Source organism: Fistularia commersonii, chromosome 35, assembly GCF_037954325.1.
Source record: "Fistularia commersonii isolate RoL2024-O1a breed Wild chromosome 35, RoL_Fcom_v1.0, whole genome shotgun sequence".
NCBI lineage: Eukaryota > Metazoa > Chordata > Actinopteri > Syngnathiformes > Fistulariidae > Fistularia > Fistularia commersonii.
The window spans coordinates 5222649-5241804 of record NC_141318.1 but is presented as its reverse complement, the minus strand read 5'-3'; the positions used below and the strand labels follow the sequence as shown (position 1 = coordinate 5241804).

Below are 19156 nucleotides of genomic sequence, written 5' to 3'. Positions count from 1 at the left end.
CATGCATTGTCGTAAGCATGCATTGTTGTCAGCATTTATAGGTGAAAGGTCAAAGTCAGAAACCGAATGATTCTCTTTACCTAAGGTTGTGCCAAGATTTGCAACACCTTGTTCTAAAGATTTCAGTGTGCTTTCAGGGTTTTAAGTGATAATAAGAGGGTGGAGAGGAAAGAAAATGTCCAACAAAGATGATGAAGGTTAAAGGTCAGATCCATACCCATGTATCCGACCGTGCCCACTCTCCCTCGTATCGTCTCTCCCTCTGGGATTTGAACTGCCAGACCCAGGTCCGAAATTCGGATGTGACCTAAAACAGAGCACAACAGAAGCTCAGCCTTGCACAACATATAGTTTTCACAGCGACTCAGAGAAGGGGGACAGGGTTTTGTATAGACTCGGCCCAGAATCAACAGAAAGGAGCAATAAACAGTGCCAACGGTCATTTAACCCAGATAATTGGGACAAATTACTCGGGAATGATCCGCGCCGGATGGAATTGTGAGGGCTAGAAAACAACAGAGGAGGTTCCTGTATTTGGAGATATAATTCAGAAGCCCGGGCTGCAGGAGAGCAGATGATTCGTGAGTATGACTCAAGAGGAGAGGGTGTGATGAGCGAAACTTGAAGAGAATACTTTTTTCTCTCGTTTTTTTTTTTTTTTTTTTTCAAAGCTCTGTAGAGATGGGGAGATTACTGCATCGCTGAAGCTGCACATAATACATTAACTCTCCATTTGCCACTGCCACTACTGGCCCACATACACTGCCATGGATCTTGCCATTTTTTTAATAAGAAGAGAAAGAAGTGGGACATACCACGATCATCAAGAAGAATGTTTTCAGGCTTTAAATCCCTAAAAAAAAAAAAGTGAAAGGAAAACAAGGTGTTATAATTTTGACACACGGCTCAAATTCAACATTTAACATTTGAAAACAGTTGCTAAAATGAAAGCCTACCCAATATTTGTTTGATATTATTTACAGTATAATTCCTGGCTGACTTTAACTGTTAAACTGTTTTTCGTCAGACACCAGGGACATCCCGCAGAGGTACTTTGCGACGCGGTCATACTTTTTAACTCTCAAGCATAATTCAAGACAACCCTAATTACATCACTCGGGCATCATCAGGGTTATTTTCTCAGGCTTTAGAGAGCTCCTTCAGTGCCACTGGGGATATTACACAATGGGTTTCACAGGCTGGGTAGTACTCTACATCGCAAATAAACAGATCTTCATGAGTAAAATTGTTCGAGTGCCCCTTTAAATGACACTGCATCTCTCATCTTGTACAAGGCTAGATTACATTGTTTAGTTCAGGCGGAGTAATGCTCAAAATATTTGTCCCCGAAGACAAGGATCCAAAAAATACTTAAAAACATTCCAATGGCGCCATGGGTGAAAGGAGCACTTCGCCCCAAAATAAAAACAGCATATATTCCTTTTGACCATAACGTGGCTTTGTGTCCCTCTGAGATACCAGATCTTTGGAAAGGTCGACCAGGGGTGTCTGCTCTCTCCAAAGAACAAACTTTATGGAATTTATCTTGTGAAGTTCAATGTGCCTAACAATTACACATGAAGAACTCGCCGAACTTTTCATTTTGTTTCACAGAAACCTTGAACCCTACGGCATCGAAATAAAAGTGTTCCCTACGAGGGCTGTGGATTATCCAGAGTAATCGGGCTTCGGAGAGGTTTTTTTTTTTGAGCACCAAAGACCAAGTGATAGTTCTATTACATCTTGGAGAGCAAAGTGGAATATTTAATACATCCTGCATTTTCAGCAGCGACTAATCGACTCCATAATGTAAAGGCTACTTTAGTTTAGCTATTGTTCAACTACACCTTCTTTCCCGCTCGTCTTTAATTCAACATCATCTGTCGGTTCACTGATCTATTTTTCTCTCAGGGTTCTTACCTCTCCCGCGCATGTCTGTTTTCATGAACACGTGTCGTGAGCACAAATGAGTTCACTTCAATTACCCGCCCCCTTGTGGCCTAACCTGTACACTATCCTCTCACGGTGCAGGTCTTCAAGGCCACAGCAGATCTCAGCAGCATAAAAGATGGCCCTCTGCTCGTCGAAGCCTGAGTTGCCCATGTTGTAGATGTGGAATTTTAAGTCACCACCGTTCATTATGGTCAACACCAGGCACAGTGCATCCTTGGTCTCATAGGCGTATGCTAAACTAACCTAGAAGGAGAGGCAAATTCGGGGGGGGGGGGGGGACCAGTCAAGAGGAGGGGGTGTTGGAACATGAGGGAGGAGGGGGTGAAAAGGGGGAGGAGAGGGAGGGAAGAGCAGTAGTAAGAGACAGGGTGGCGAGGGGAGCTTGATTTGGTTTGTCTAAACCCCCCAAATAATCATCCATTAGTCCGAACAAGATGTCAGGAATGTACACAGAGAAAACACAGATACAAAACATATGGGAAAGCAGGAGCTTCTTGTTCACCTCTCACTCAGCCGCCGCACGTCCGTTCCCTCTAACCCCCGCTATCCGTTTTCTTGCCCACCCACCCACCTCTGGGGTCAGTGACTTGCAGGGCACACTGTGTGTGTGTGTGTGTGTGTGTGTGTGCGCGCGAGCTGCTGTACTACAAGCAGGATGTCACTGCCATCGGGAGGAATACCATCTGCTGTGACACAGCGTGCAGGCGGAGACTGACCACGAGAGGGGATGGGAAAATTTTTGTGCGATCTCAAGTGAGCAACATAAACGCACAAAAAAAAAAAAAAACAAATACAAACAACGAGCTTGGTTTCTCCAAGGCTTCCAAAATTGGTCTTGGCATGACTGAAGGTCACCAGCCATTACAATTTTTCAGGTTTACGACTTTTTAATGTATATTACAGCCTTTGAACATAAAATTGAAGTGCATTAATTACAGGATTGTGAAGCAAACACTAATGCTATCATGAAGAAAAGAAAGCAATATCAGTAATAATCGATGTCCTACTTGCAATATATGTACTGGTGAATGTAACTGACAGAATGTTTATATTTAGCCAAGGTTAATTCAAAAATAGCCATTAGTCCTACAATTATCCAGTGATTAGCCATAAAATGTCCTATTCTTTAAAAACAAATGGGCCGATTTGTTTTAGAGAGAGGCTGTTTCCAGATTCTTCTTTTATTCTAGTTTACCAAATATGCAAGGTTGAACAGCCAGACAAATCTACAGTGGAGCGCCGCGGCTCGCTCAACCACCCCACCTGCTAGCACGAGGTAACTGCACCGCAATGCTCGCACACAGCATGTTCACCCCCACCCAGCAAATCAAGACCAGTTTTAAATGTGAAAAGATGAGCTGAAGGTATGCACGGACTGATAGCATGCACGATCAAAAAAGGTAAAGAAGAATAGCAAGAGAGAAATGAGGGGTTTGAGAGAGCACTTGACTTCTCCTTGCTACCGCTGTTTGGTCAGTGTTGCTAGGCAACAGAGCTGCTCTCATAGATAAAGAGGCACATGAAGAGTCATCAGTTCTGCCTGCAGCACAGAGAACGAGCGCACGCACGCGCACACATATACACACACACACACACACACACAGAATCATGTGCCAATCCCAGGTGACAAGAGCTAAAAGTCTGAGGTTTTGTAACATGCCCACTCCGGTTCTGCCTATTTGTGCAAGTGTGCACGTGCACATGCGTCGGCCGTGACTAACTCTAAACAAGGTCGTGCATCACAAACGAACCGATGAATCCCATAGTAAAACTCAGACGCGGGCGTTAGCTTCAAATGGACAACAGCAGGAGCTCTGCTCCCGTACCCTCCTGGTTACTGTACAACAGATCAATACCAAAGCTCTGTACAGCATTCTGACTACACACATCTGTATACAGAGTACATACTGGACATGATGGAGGCCAAAATCGACACGCTCACCCCTCAGGACCCTCGTGGTCAGATTCCACAAGAGTCTGGGAGCACTGACTGTAATTTTCTTGTCTTTGGAACAATCCTTTTTTTAGAGGGGCAACTACGAGACAAAACCAACTCTACCCCCCCCCAAGCACCTGAGGTGTTTTGCCGCGCACGGTTTTGAACAAAATGGAAAGAGAAGCGCTTGCGACTGGTTTTCCAACTGTACTCCTGTCTCTACATCAAGTCAGGGCAGGGTTTATGTCCGAGCAGTTCCACTTTAAACGTATGGCTTTACTAAAGGTGTAAAAAAAAAAAAAAACAAGCAAAATAAATCCTGCTAAATAACCAAGAAAGACACACAATGTATCGTTAGGATTAAAAGGTAAAACTGACTTGAGACTGATGACCTGTTTTAAACTTGCCAGATGATAAACCTACTTTTCATTTTGTTTCAAAAAATGAAACGGGTTATTTCGAGTCCTGCCACAGCAGAAGTTAAAACAGACAGGCGCCACGGTTGTTCCTGTCACTCCTTCCTTCTATTTAATTTCGGACCCATAAACAACGCTGACATCCCCCCACTTTGAGGTCTTCGCCCTGTTCCCCGCACTGGATCGTCTTACGTGTTAATGGACTGTCTGTGCTAAATTTCACTGCTTTGGTGCTGCATGGAAGAAATGAAAGGCTAGGTGACTCCCTTAAAAAAAAAAAAGTGTTTGAGCTTGGCATTAAAGTTCCGGCCAAAAACCACTGCTTACTCATGGCTAGTTTATAGAAATCCTCCATAGGAAAATCAGCCAAGAGCAAAGCCACTATTAAGAGCTTGAGGCACGGCGGTATGACGGCAGGGTAATGATTTGATTTTACTTTATTAGATCTGAATGGACTCGGACATGCTTTTTTGCAGTACCAGTAAATATATATATATATATATATATATATATATACACACACACCATATATATATCAAATACATATACACACCAGTGACGTACGACGAGGTTCATGACTGGTGAGGCACTGACTTCAACACAATCATATTTACAGACATATGAACTCTACAGAGTAGCTTATTCACAGAATAAGCCGAGGAGTCGCAAAAAGAATCCCTGAAATCACAAGTGCGCCCTACCATGAGGCAGAAGAACTGCATGCTTCCCTTAGTGGCTCTTTGCAGCCGTTTTATGATTGCTCAGCACAAGAAACTAGTAACACACATATAGTTGTTGACAAAAAAAAACACTGTACACTGTGAAAAAACAGCAATTTTGAATAAAAAAAAAGGTGAATTTAAAAGAAAATTCCTTTATAGTGCAAATCACTCGTATCATAAATATAGCCATTTATTGTTTGTCATTTTACATTTTTTTCTTTCCAAGATTGGCAAGTGAGGCACGGCCTTCCCTGCCTCCCCTGACTGCACATCACTTATAGATATGCGCACACACACGCACACACACGCACACACACACACACACACACACACACACAAAACTATTCATCTGTGTCAGTGCAACAGTGTGTGTCCCCAGTGCATTTATTGTGTTTTGTTTGCTTTCTAAAATATATATACATGTGAAAAACAACCCAAAACAGTTTTGCATGATATGTTCGCTGTAAAACACAAATATAGCAGAAAATGTTTAAAACAGAAGCAGGTTGGTTGAACAGTAAAGCCAATTTCAATCAAATTTTCAGAACATTCACAGAAATTTCAAGGGCTGCAAATCAAATCAAACCTGGCACTTATTGCGAAAAAAGACAATCTTTTTATCAATTGGTTAAGACAGGGCTGGGCAATTCAATGATTCACTGACTATTATCTTGCTGTAACATCAGACTGCAGCTTTTTTTTTTTGTCTATTTACAGTTGTTATACATAATTTGTTGTGATACATCATTTTTAATGCAAAGATATTCGTTTTCTGGTTAAAGAAAAATACTTTTTTTCTCACTGAAGCAGTCACATTTTATTGCTCTTATGTTTGTCATTATAGCTATTTGGATATTTATTGAAAAAAAATCAGTGCATAATCCTTTGTGATATTGTGATATTCATTTTCATCTGGCCCAGCCCTGAAGAGAAAGTATGGTCAATATTGGGTCGATTTGCTGAGACACCCTAAATCAACAATTTGTTTCCCCAGTAGTGTCATTTCACCCAATCTTGAATCTGTAATCCTTGCTAGGGGAAAGAGCACCATTAGGACATCGGCAGCCTTTGCTAGCATGCCATTTGATTTCATTTGCAGCAGCGGACAACGCTCTCACGCGTGCACACACAAAAGCAAGAACAGTTCGGTCGAAAGGTTGAATAAGAAAAAAGTAGTACTTACTACAAAACTACTGTTAACTTTTTCTAAAATTCGTTTTTCGTTTAGTGCCATTGCTTCACCTTTTCTTTTCTTCACTCGCTTCTTTTCCAGCTTTTTACAGGCGTACATCTTACCGGTGGCGCGTACTTGGCAGGCACAAACCTGGAAAAAACAAAGCAGTGGGGAAACATGATCACACACACACACACACATGCGCGTGTGCACACACGTGCATGCTCACACACACACACACACACACACACTAAATAGTTGCTTGAAAAGTACAACTAATGGAAGTTTATATGTCACAGCACAGATTTTTTCCAAAACAGCACAGTGTTAACCATCTGTTACTTGTGGCAACTTAAATCATTAACCTCAGGTCCAAGCTAGGAGGACTAATGTTGGCAAACTTTTAGTAAGTACAAGACAGATAGATAGATAAATAAATAAAAAGATGAACGATCGCAACATGGGCTGCTGCGCCGCGGCTGTGATTTCACGCCTCACCTCGCCAAATCCACCTTTTCCTAGTACTCTATAATGTCTGAAGGTATTTTTGGTTACTGGTTGTCTGTGGGGACAAAAAGAGAAATGAGAATGAGGGTGAGCAAGAAAAGTTTGTGAGAAACATTTACAAAAAAGAGAACAAAAGACCGTAAGGAGCATAATAATGGATAGCTGACGTCACTCTCTCGCACCATGTGATGGTGCAGACAGAGTAATGCTCTAATATATTATTAATTCACCCTGATGACTGCCGGTTCCACCCTGCTTGGGTTACCAGCCGTTATGCAAAGTGTCATCAATTATTAACCGCTCACTCTGAATCACCAATCGAAAGCACCACCTTTGTTTTTTGGCCGCAAATACCTCCCCGCTCTGCAGGCATCTAAAGTACATTTTCTACGCACGCATGTTTAATGCATTTATAGTTCTTTTTCGCCGGCATGGTTTTGAAATCAGGTTTGGTGACACAGCGCGTCTTTTGATTTGTTACTCCTTTAGCCAGAAGTCCAGGCAGTCTGAGACCCGTGCTGTTCTCACAACAGCACGATGAGTGGTGGGGTCAGAGGGTTTATCATGCTGCTGTAGGGGCAACAGAAGGGCCGTGTCAGGCCGTGTATGGCGGTAGAGTCTGACTCTGGCTGGGTTTCTCGAGGAAAAAAACAAGATATTCGTGAATGGGCTAATATCTGAAGCGCATTTCAATGTTAGGACGGTAAAAAAAATGTCACTGGTGTCGAGCCCAAATCAACATCGAGCAGATGAGGCACCGGCAATTTTGTTAAGAAGAAAAATCAAGTTGATGTTGAATTGCAACACTGGACTGACAACCGAGAAAACATTGATGGCAAAAAGTGTTAAAAAGTCAAACGGAATATCAGATTGGTAAGAGAAGACATACAATATAGAAACATAGACAAACATCACAGTTTAAGCAAAATTAATGACCAGCTGTGTGCCTGCAGGTGGTTTCATGATTAATACTGCATTATATTATATAAATTACTTATTTAAAAGATATTAATAATGAATTCAGAGCACAGTTATGTGAACTGTTATATACAAAATACTGAACTATAAGGTTTTCATCTTGGTACATTTCATTTGTTTAGAGTTCTCAAAAATGTCTCAAATTATAAAAACATTTTTACATACATTTTTAATTTGGAGGATGAAAATTATGAATGTATCACCTCATTTTTTTTAATGAATGAATATACAATATACAATAAAGTGTGCTCTACTAGACAGCTTGATAAGATTTTCATCTTGGCCAATCCATACGCTCACATATCTGTAACAGGCCTGATATTGTTGAATTATAAATTATCTTGAACTTTTTGGATAGAGATTAGAATTTGCAACTTGCTCATTATTTCAATTATTTATTCATTTCTTTCTTCTTTTTTTTTTTTTACAATGGATATAAAATGAAATGCAATCTATTCATCTTGGCCAATACATAAGTTCATTTATCAGAAATTGACCAAGTGGGCCAGTAAATCAATGATATCAGCTTGGCTCTAGTTTGAAGAGGTGATATTCAGAAACAACGGCTCTGCATGCTGAAATGGCTGAGTGTGTGATCCGCACCGACTACCCACCTCTCCAACCATTTCCACTGCAGGAAGCGAGAGAAGTACATGGACTCCTGGTAGGAAGAAAATGGAGCTCCACTCAGATAATCACGAACTATTCTGGAGGGAGGGAGAGAGAGAGAGAGGCCGGTGATCATTTTTAGTAAGGAGCTAATGAGAATTCAACAACATGTCACTCCTAACTGGGAGAGAGGACTCGTGACATGCAAACAAAGAATTTGAGGACCAAAAAAAAAAAAAACACTCATCTGCTTTGATTGGTTGCTTTTGCTTTGAGGTATTTTTCATTGAAGAGGTGTAAAGATTGACAACATACAACTACATACTAAAAATATTTCTAAATGTCAAGGATGTTGGGTTCAACTGAACCAGGAAGCAGAGGATTTGATGAAATCCCTTTAATCTGCCCACAATAGTAATGTGACTGAAACAAAACAAAATGTTTTTTTGTAAAATTCTAGCTTCTGCATGGCAAATTGAAGCACATTTAAAATGAGCTTTTCTGTTTAAAAGGTGCGGAGGAAAGGGGTCAGTGAAGGTCATGGCCTGGCCGTCACCTGAACACGTGTCATCCGCCATCATCCCTGGGAAAGTTATGAGAACATGACTCCTTGACACAACCCTGGAGGCCTCTGGTGTTTGAATGGTTTTAAAATGCTTTGACCACAGATGTTTACTCAAACACCATGTCCGCTTTCACACTGGCATTCCAAAGTGAATGACGAGCTCCGCTGAGGCAGGTTTACACTCGCTCCGATGGTATGGACTGGCAAAATATTGTACTTATCAGAGAATGTTAAAACGACTGCGGTTGACTGCAAACACTGAAATAGACAGGAAGCTCAGGTGGCAGGATTACTTCACTATGGCTGCAACAACTGTTCAAAGGCACATTTTAATTTCTTTCACTCCTTTTCTTAAAAACAAAGATGAATCCCAGCCATCTAAATTCCAACTGCAGAGTAAGACAAATTTCTCAATATCTAAATGGAATATTCTTCTACTTTTCCAGCTAAAGAAAAATAGTTACAGATCCACAGCTCCTTTTATATATAATCCTTATTCACTCATCCACTGTCTACAGTGTTTTTCTAATAAAAAGGTTCATTAAGGGGCCCAGGGCAAGAGGCAGGCCTCCCGTCACCTGTCAATCAAAAGACCACTAAAAGAGACATGCAACCATTTATCCTCTCTTTAACACAACATAAAATTTAGGGTCTTCAGTGAATGTGCGGTGAGAACATACAAATGCCACACAGGAAGAACCGGTAGGCTACATGATTTGAAATGGCAAAACTACTGGGTGTAAGGCAAGAGCGCTGACCACCCAGCGAGCAATATTCTTTATAAATAGAAAACAAAATATAAGAATTAAATCTAACTCTTAAATCTAACTTAAAAACAAGCAGATGTCAGGATCACCTGCTCAGTTTTCTATATCCAATGGTTGCCATCACATGTTGTCCACACACACAATCCGCATAAAAATTCAACCAACATTTAAAATATTTCTGCTGGTAATGCATATCTTACAGGCTGCTATTTTCAGTTTGCATTAAAAAATGTAAAGATTTTATACTGGTCAACAGAGACACATACACATAAGTCTGTAAAAGGGAATATCGTGACATAGCAGTGAAATGACATTAGTTCAAGATCAAGTTGAGCAAGGAGAAAGTTGGAAAAAAAAAAGGTCCTGTAAAAAATATACAAAGGGCTGATTATATTCAATCAAATCAGCCCATGTGCTTCCTCTCAGCCAAAAGTCAAAGCGATGCTGGGACACTTTCCCTCAACAGCTCTCACAATTACTTCATCACTAAAGATGATGAGGAGAGCTGCCTGTGGTTACGTATCCGTGCCGGGGTGGCTGTTCTTGGCAAAAAACACGGGAGCCGGGAGTTTCCACAAGGGGAGCACCCTCTGCTATGTAAGAGACAGGCGCGTTACGGCATCATGGACCTGCGTCGTGTGGAAGAACAGCATGTACCGCACTCCGCTGCTTCCGTGGGACTAGATCCGTACTGTGCGTACAATAAATATGCGCACATTTTCAAAATGATGATCTGCTCTGTGATGTAACCACCACAAGTTGTTGTGACAATGCAAAATAGGTGTCTCACTGGATCGAAGCTTCTCCTCCACCTTAACTTCTCAGGTGAATGACCTTCACCTGTCCCCAGACATTTGCGGAAAAGAGCTACGGCCTCCCGAAAGCTGCAGCGCCGAGTCTTACTACAGTCCGATGCCGCTGGGTAGTGGGGTAAAAAAAACGACAGCGTGGCTTTTAAGGGAGCGAGAGGGGGAAAAGAGAAGGGGATACAAGTCGTCATTCCTCAAAAAGGACAATATGCAAACCGCCACGATACGCTTGTCCCGGGCAGGGATCCTCTCCCCTTGCTATGACATAACTCTGTTCCACCGCGGCGGCCGAGAAGTTATGTGTGAGCTAACACTTGTCTGCCAGAAGTCACATTACCACGTGTAGCACCATGCTTTCCGCGACAGGATAACCCTTGAGTCAGAACTGGATGTCGGAACACAAAAAAAAAAAAGGGGGGGAGAATAATAATAATCATAATAAATGACGTCAAAGTTCCATAACGTAACAGGGATGATAGTGGAAGGAAGGAGTGATGACCAAATGTGAACGGAACAGGAATCCCATTCAGAAACACTAACTGCGGCTGTAAGGCTTTTGGTAAGACACACACACACACACAAACACACACACGAGCCCGTGTTGTTCCATGTTACTCCACGCCACCGTAACACTCTTTCCATTTCTCCTCGCTTTCCCCCACCTTTCTCCTTTTTGTCCTTTCCTTAGTCCTCGGGAGGAATCTATTTCAGTGCCTTGGCTATGCTTTCAGATGGCAGCCTTGCTCACAAACAAAGCTTTATAACATGTTGCTGCCATCGGCGAAACATGGACCATCACCTCTCCCTGCTTTTTGTGGTCCAAACTTAGAATTTCCCTTCTTCCCCTTGCATTGGAGAAGCCTCAGCTACAATGCCACGCTGCTAATGAACTCGAAGAAAATGGCCGTAAAAAATTGTCGAGTTATCCATAAAGTCCGCGTGAGTCATCCTAACACGGAAACTTCAGCGGGTGGTCCTCCTGTTAGCAATTGGGTCTTAAAATTTGAATTCAAATATATTACCAACGCATAAGCCAGGTGATTATCTGATGGGAATTACAAAAAAAAAGGGGGGGGGGGGGTGAACACCAACCAAACAGCTTTTATAACAACGCATTGCCAATTGCGTTTGTACCAGTTTATCCTTCAAAGGTGACAGACAGGAACACACACACACTTGAGTGGATGAGCCATGTAAATGTGTATCATCGTAAGGCTGTTACATTAACATACAACATCAGACATGCTGTTATGTTAGCCAGGGAAAAACAAGCATCAACACAAAAACAAACATGATAAGTGTAGGCCGTTTATTTTGATCCAAAACTACGGTTCCTTGCAAGATCCAACAAACCTTTGTTTACTTCTGAGACAAAAAGCATAAAATTGGGAGTGCAAAATCAATGTCTTGAAATCTACACTACTGAACTGCCATTATCTTAATCGACGCTAGTGATCACTTGGACAGTTTGTGATATTTGTTTTGACACTATAGAATTGACCCGCTGTCCAGGCAGCACCAACGGTGTGTGACAGGGAGAAATCTTTGGCCTAATACAAGGTTAAGTCTTGCAATGAGAAGTATGCTTGGGGTTATAATCCCTGGTCTGTTTGCTTCTCCTGGCCATCGAAGCAGGAAGCAGAAACACCTGCAACAGTGTGAGTGTGTGTGGGTGTGTAATTTCTGTTTATGTGTGTGAGAGCAAGTGTGTGTACGAGGAACACTGAGGTTGCTGTTGTTTTCATGCCAGCCATCCGGATGCTCTCTCTGCCCACTGCGCTTTTTCAATCACTTTTCGTAAGCAAGCCTGTGCGTCTGTGTGTGTGTTTGTATATGTGCAAAATGCTGCGCTCCAGGTGCCAGCTGCCTCATCATCACAAGTGACAGGGCGCACACAAAATGGTCTTTAAACACACACACACACACACACACTTTCAGAAGGAACAGCATTCTATTGGTGTTACTGCTTTCTGATGGCCAGACTTGCTCAAAAAAAGTCTCTCTCTGACAAACAAGCATTTCATTAACAGAGTGTTCGTTCGGGTACCATCTAAGAGTGGCGGGTCAGCTCATGAAAAACCATGTTTGGAGAAGATAGGGTCTTACTTGGTGCAGTCATTGAAGAGCTCCTTACACGGACTCTGCTCCAGCCTCTCCCGGCACCCGACCACCACATCCTGGGGTACGTCTGGCAGATGGGCTGCTGACTGGAGGGGGTTCAGATCAACAGAGGTTGATGCGGGCAGAAGTTGTGGGATGGAGACACGGATACAGAAAAAAAAAAAAAAGGAGGTTGTTTAATTTACACACAGATGATCGATGCTCGAGAACTGAATCAAAGTACCAGTCATCTCCTTTCAATTTGCAATTTCCTTTGCGGGGGAAACTGGAGGAGTGTGACGGCTGGGCTATGGTCACTCATCTGTTTGTGCTTTGGCTAGTTTCGGACCCATTTTCATTCAGGGCTGCCGAGAAACTCTTTAGCAAACCGAAAGCACCAAGCATTAAACTATAAAAGATGGTTGGTCAGGATAAGGGAAACAAAGGGTAAATTATAGGTGCATGATATTACTGTATTTAAATGGTTGAAACATCAAACAATGTCCTTAATGCAAAAGTATGAACCATTTTTTTGGATCCTTTTCCATCACTTGTCCATCAGGAAAGGATACTGTGTGCATATACCTGCGGTAAACTACATACTGTTTGTTTCCACGTTTTACTTATCTCTTGCCACTACTGCACGGACCACTTTGTATAATGACCTGTTGTCCAGTCATTGTTAACCTTAATGTCAGGTGTAACCGAAAACCGAAGCCAAATTCCATGTATGTGCAAACATAGAATTGCAAAGACTTTGTTTCAGTAGGTGATACAGGAATATACCTTCATAATTTCCTTCGTGTGTGAGTATATATGTATATCTCAGAGATTTTTCTTGGCAATATAATGGACCATCTTTTAATGTACCGTGCAGCCTCCGGGTCAACATCAGGTCAGTCCAGCAAAAGGCTGCTATTCCTAAATGCTACCCTTCAATAAAAGAATATCCCACACAGACAGAGTGCCCCCCACCCCCACTTACTTCACAGAACAAGGTTAGTCACAATGTGATCCGAACCCTCAGCAATTAGGTTACGCACAACGAATAACATGTTACAACTTATAAGAACAACGGCCATGCGATCTGTCCTTTTGTTTCTTATTATTCTCTGTTTATAAGCAATAACTGAGCATATGTAACTGAAAGGAGATGTGTAAAGTATTCCAAAACCTTGAACTAATGCAGGAATTACCCAGAAAGAGTTTGAAAATAAGATTCACACAATTTTATTGGTTCAATAATGGTGATTTTTTTTTTTAATCACTTGATGTTTTCATGGTGATTTTTCATTGAGTTAACAAACGTGACTAATAAACAGTTTACTTATTGCTTTGTTCCTATGAAGTTTGAAAACAATGGAATTAATTCACTGAGGGGGGAAAAGAGAGATTTTCAGTTTATTGGATAGCATTCAGACAGTATTAAAGTTCTAGCCAATATACAGCTGTACACCAAATAGGCAGGTGTTACTCTCTCTTTAAATGTCCTTATAATTTATCTTAACAGTTAGAAACCAGGCAACATTTCAAAATTAAAGATGAAAAGTTATTTAAGGAGACTGTGCACACCGGTCTTTCATAGCATCCAACACCCAGGGGGTCAAGTAACAGATTATCATTATGTGGTGTAATCTAACAGGACAGGTACTGTAGTTTAGTCAGGTAAAGAAAATAAATAAAAATGACTGAAAATATCATAACACTGTGCAGCTGATCTGCTGAAAACGACTATTCTGGTCATCAGCTGGACCACGTTTGAAGAAGGTGGCATGATTAGATGGGGTTCCTGCTGTCCATTGATACAGTATGCTCTAATGGCAGCGGTGGCCTCCTTCAGCAGGATAACTCGCACTTCCCCGCCACAAAAATGGTTTTGGTTTGCTCTGAGGAAGATAACAACCGGTTCAACTTGTTGACTCAGGTTTTTGAAATTCCCCAAAATCTCAAACCAGGGAGGGGACCTGTGAGATAGGCGGTACAGAAGGACTCACGAAGGCCACACTTTAAGTTAGAAAACGTAGTCTGTCACAAGCCTGTTGTTTCCAGAGCTCACGGCGTACCTTTGGAGGTCAAGTGTACTCCGTGACTCAGTGGGTGAGAGCAGTGAGGTTGGTTGTTGGTCATGATGTTTTGGCTAATCAGCGTGAGCAACCTAAATATTTCACTTTAAAATAATTCTTGTGGAACCGCCAAGGTAGCCCGTAATGGCAAAAACTGCCCAAGTCTTACCCCATTATTGAAATAAGTGTCTAAAACATTCAGTCCACAGTCCCTTCTCTTCTCATCAGGAGCTAGCTGGTAAATGGCCTGCGGGGAGAAGAACATGAACGTGAGTGACCAGGGCGACGAAGGAAGCAGCTCTCATTTGGATCTGTGAGGTCTCACCAAATAAAAGGGGGGGAGGGCAGAAAGAAAAAAAAAAAAAATCAGAGGACTTGGCAGAGTGGATGAGTGCTAACAACAATACAAGACAGAAAAACAAAAGAAATGAGTGTGAGTGCACAAAGGGAGATATAATAAACCCACCGAGTCACTGTAGTGATAACAGTGTCAGCTTCCAGTCTTTGCCAGATACATCCACCGCCTACTGTAATGACGCCTTCGCCACAGATTTACTTTATGGTCAAATATGGGAAGGAGATGGTCTTCTTCGAGCCGTGTGTTTTGTGTGAAAACAAGCTCGGCGGAAAGCGGCGTGACAAGTTGGACTAGCCTGACATGACGGCCTACGTCCAATCCACAGTCCTTGTTGAGGACTAGCTGTTTTGATTTCTGCGCATTTGGCCAGGCAGTGTGAGTTTAGGTCTCCCCACTGCACATACAAGCTTGACTGACTTCCCCTGAAAAAGACTAATGTTGGCTGTGTTAAAACCAGCGCGATTTTGCCCCTGTTTTCCTGTCTCGCATACCTCAAGTGGCCAAGACACAAGCTTGGGCCTGTGTTCGCCTGCTCACCCAGGGGACCCGCCTCTGACGTGGGCTTGACCTCATGGAGAAGTGCATGGAGGGCAATCGGAGGGGGTCCCTCCTTTGACAGCCCGTCTAAGTCGCTAATCGCGCCCCCTTCTACGCCCACCCCGCCTACCGCCATGCACTCCTGCCAAGACCAGGCACAGGACCAAGCCCTCTCTCCCCGCACTCCCTTCCTTCCCAACCCGACTTTTTGCTCTGCAGGGCTCGGCTCGGGCCAAAGCCGCAGGGGAAAACACACTGAGGTGGAGGGGATGACAGAAAAAGACACGGAGAGACACACAGGAAGTAGATGGTGTCTCCGATGAGGTTGGAGAGTGAAAATTGGAGCGGGGTATCAGGCTCGTTCAAGGTCTTACCACGGCGTCCATAAAGTCGATGCAGCGCTTCAGCTCGGGCCTGGTGTCACAGTACTGACGGAATAGCAGCCTACCGATGGGTTGCTTCTCACATAGACTGGTGTAGTCCCTCTCTGGAAGGAAGAGGAGGAAAGATCAGAGATTGGTAGAGGCTTTTGACCCAAGACACTGATCCAGCAGCAGCAATGAAAAGAACCGCTGGAGATGAGAGAACAATTGCATCACTTTGGTAAAACTGCTGCACATATCTACAGCATCTCTGTAAATATTTGCCCAAATACACTGCTCAAAAAAATAAAGGCAACACTTAAAAAACACATCCTTAGATCTAAATGAATGAAATATTCTTATGAAATACTTTGCTCTTTACACAGTTGAATGTGCTGACAACAAAATCACACAAAAATGATCAATGGAAATCAATTGTATCAACCCATGGAGGTCTGGATAAGAATCACACTCAAAATTAAAGTGTAAAAACAAACTCCAGGCTGATCCAACTTTGATGTAATGTCCTTAAAACAAGTCAAAATGAATCTGTGTTGCTTCCTGAGTGGACACTATGATTTCACACAAGTGTGATTGACTTGGCGTTACATTGTGTTGTTCAAGTGTTCCCTTTATTTTTTTGAGCAGTATATATCATTAGCTTAGAATAGCTTCCCCTGTCTGAAGATGGAATGACAAGCAGCCCTGGTGAAAGTAGGCATATTTTGAAAGAAAATTTGCAATATGGCGTTCACTTAATTATTTTCTCCGATATCTCGAGAATTACTAGACTTTTAAACTGTGTTACATGATGATTTAGCGAGTTTGTGCTCAACCAGCTTCCAAATTCGAAGGGAAGTCCTTCGAAAGCACAGTTGGGATGTTCAGAGGTCAATTAAGGGGGGGGGGGGGTCCTTTGACTTGAGAATGAACAGAATGTCACTCTTGGAGACAAGAATTTATTCACATTTCAGCAGTAAAAAAAACAAACTGTTGGATCAGTGGGCTGTTAATTGAGTTGCATTTCAAATGTTTTCATAATGAAAAATAATTTTCCATTTGTTCAAAAGTTTCGCCAGAGCTCACTGTGAGAACTGTCATCGGAATTTGAAAACCAAATGGCTGACATTAGATGTCCTAAACATCTCATCAACATCTGCCGGTGTCAAGGTGAAGACTGAAATACAAACTTATCATTGCTCATTCGTATTCGGATAACTGTGAAAGGCCGATATCTGCGCGCCAAAATAGGCTCAACGAATTTAAAGTCAGGATATCAAGCTCCTTTTTCTGAAAACAGCCACTGGCTCTCACACAACCAGAGGCTTAACAAAAGATTAAAGCAGATACTTTCAAAGATACTTACACAACACAGCATATTGTATCTCAGTGAGCGCAGTGAGTATGTGTGTGTGTGTGTGCGTGTGTGTGTGTGTGTGTGTGTGTGTGTGTGTGTGTCTCCTGTGCAGCTGGCCCTGGTTTGTTAGGACTAATTTACGTCCATTCGAGTCGTATTTCCTCTGGTACCAAATGAGGAAGAAGGCCCAGGACGCTTTCCATCACTTGTTGACAGTAAGGACACACATACACACACACGCAAAACACACACGCAAGATAAATATACAAACAAAAATAGGCCACACACGTTCACGTACACATGCGCACTTGTGTACAGAGGAAGGAGGAGGATGCATGGGATGAAAATGTCTGAGTGGTGACAGCTACAGGACAACCTCCAACGGTAAATCAAATCTTCACGACAGCTCACCCGGCTGCACTGTTTATTACACGGCAGTCCCTCCGCTCCGCAGCTCACTGCGTCTCGTTGAAATCGTCCCGTACGACCACAAAGCCGGAGTTATCACCGGTGAGCAAACAGCAGCAGCAGATACGATATTTTTATTGCTTCCCTTTCCACTGTGTGACCGCCGGGTTTTAACATTTTGCAAGCAAATGCTCTTTCAGAAAAAAAAAAAAAGGGAAATGAAAAAAAACAATCTCAGTGATAGGTCGCCGACTGTGCGCCATTGTGCTTTCACTCCAAACACAACTGCCTTGTGACGTTCAAAAAACCGGGTTTCCCCTTCAGCGGCGTTTCAGCTGGATAAGCCACAGCACCTGCAGACCGTGATCGGACTATGTTGTTTTGAGCTGTGCGAAATCGATACAGGCGTCAAAATAATATTTTGGACAACTCACTATTTTGATGCAAAAACACAGTTAATCAAAAAAGGGAAACTGCAATCACCACTAATGGCCGCTTCACCTCCAATCTCTACAATCAGCGTTCACATCACCAAACACCAGTTCTATCCTCAGCCACATGTGCACGGTTTAAACTGATTGTTATGCATAGCAGAAAATGCTACGCATTTCTGATCAAAAGTCATTCTTTTCCTTCTGCTAACTTTGTTTTCTCTTGAGATCATCTCTTAATCTTGGTTTCATCTGTCTGAAGAATTTCAACGAGAGGGGCTCCCCCATGTCCTGAGTACGAGCAGTGATTTTGCACCTTGTTGCAAAATCCTCTTTATTTACACTCAGGACAAGTGTGAGGATGACTCCGCTTCTTCTTCCTCTTGAGTGTCTAGATTGATAATGTTGTGATGGGATTTTTCCTTCATCAAGGAGAAAATCCTTCAGTCTTTTACTACATGTTTTCTTTTGGAAATGGGTACCAGTATAAACTTTTTTTTTTCCATATGTGCCGAGTGGTTCACGTGGCCACTCGAGACCTGTCCGATTAGCCATGAGGTCCAGTAAGTTCAATCAAAGGGCTGAGCCTGAATGTTCCTGGCTCATGCTGAATTAAAGATCAGCGCACAATTATAGTGTAAATTACAAAACACTATCGTTGACCAAATGTTTTCACTACAGGCTCCATTTATAGAGTAAGAAAGGGACTTCTGAGTATTGTGATATTACTTCCATCCCATGTGTTTACTTTAACCACATGCACATAGCTGGAAGGGAGAACGGGTACGACTCTCACATAAACTAACAAACTTATAATAAATGAATTTGGGCTGTATTGCCACGTTGTTGCGGTGAGACGGTTCATGCACAACAACATAACAGTTACTTGATATAGTTAAACATTTAGAACAGTCACAGTGATGAGCAGGAAGGGTTTTTTTTTTGTAATCCGCTATTTCATCACCGCCCCCATCTCATTTTTTTTTCTCTCCCCGCGTTGTTTGCCATGTGTCGTCTGTGTATAAACACGCGCTTTTTAAACAATGTACTTTTTGCATATCCCTCACACTACACTCTTTACAGATACTGTTTAGGCGTGGGATG

The 19156-nt window shown here is 42.4% G+C and overlaps 1 protein-coding gene across 4 annotated transcripts in view; it reads right to left on the bottom strand.

The window, feature by feature from the left end:
• grk4 (G protein-coupled receptor kinase 4) overlaps positions 1 to 19156 on the bottom strand; it is a 48948-nt gene that overhangs the window by 10329 nt on the left and 19463 nt on the right. For all 4 annotated transcript variants that reach the window (XM_086142394.1, XM_086142393.1, XM_086142396.1 and 1 more), the window contains 9 exons: positions 15869 to 15981; positions 14769 to 14846; positions 12543 to 12643; positions 8301 to 8393; positions 6700 to 6763; positions 6211 to 6351; positions 2006 to 2196; positions 816 to 853; positions 218 to 307 (listed from right to left, as the gene is read on the bottom strand). In XM_086142394.1, the coding sequence (XP_085998520.1) occupies positions 218 to 307; positions 816 to 853; positions 2006 to 2196; positions 6211 to 6351; positions 6700 to 6763; positions 8301 to 8393; positions 12543 to 12643; positions 14769 to 14846; positions 15869 to 15981 (909 nt within the window). The remainder of the gene's footprint in view (positions 1 to 217; positions 308 to 815; positions 854 to 2005; positions 2197 to 6210; positions 6352 to 6699; positions 6764 to 8300; positions 8394 to 12542; positions 12644 to 14768; positions 14847 to 15868; positions 15982 to 19156) is intronic.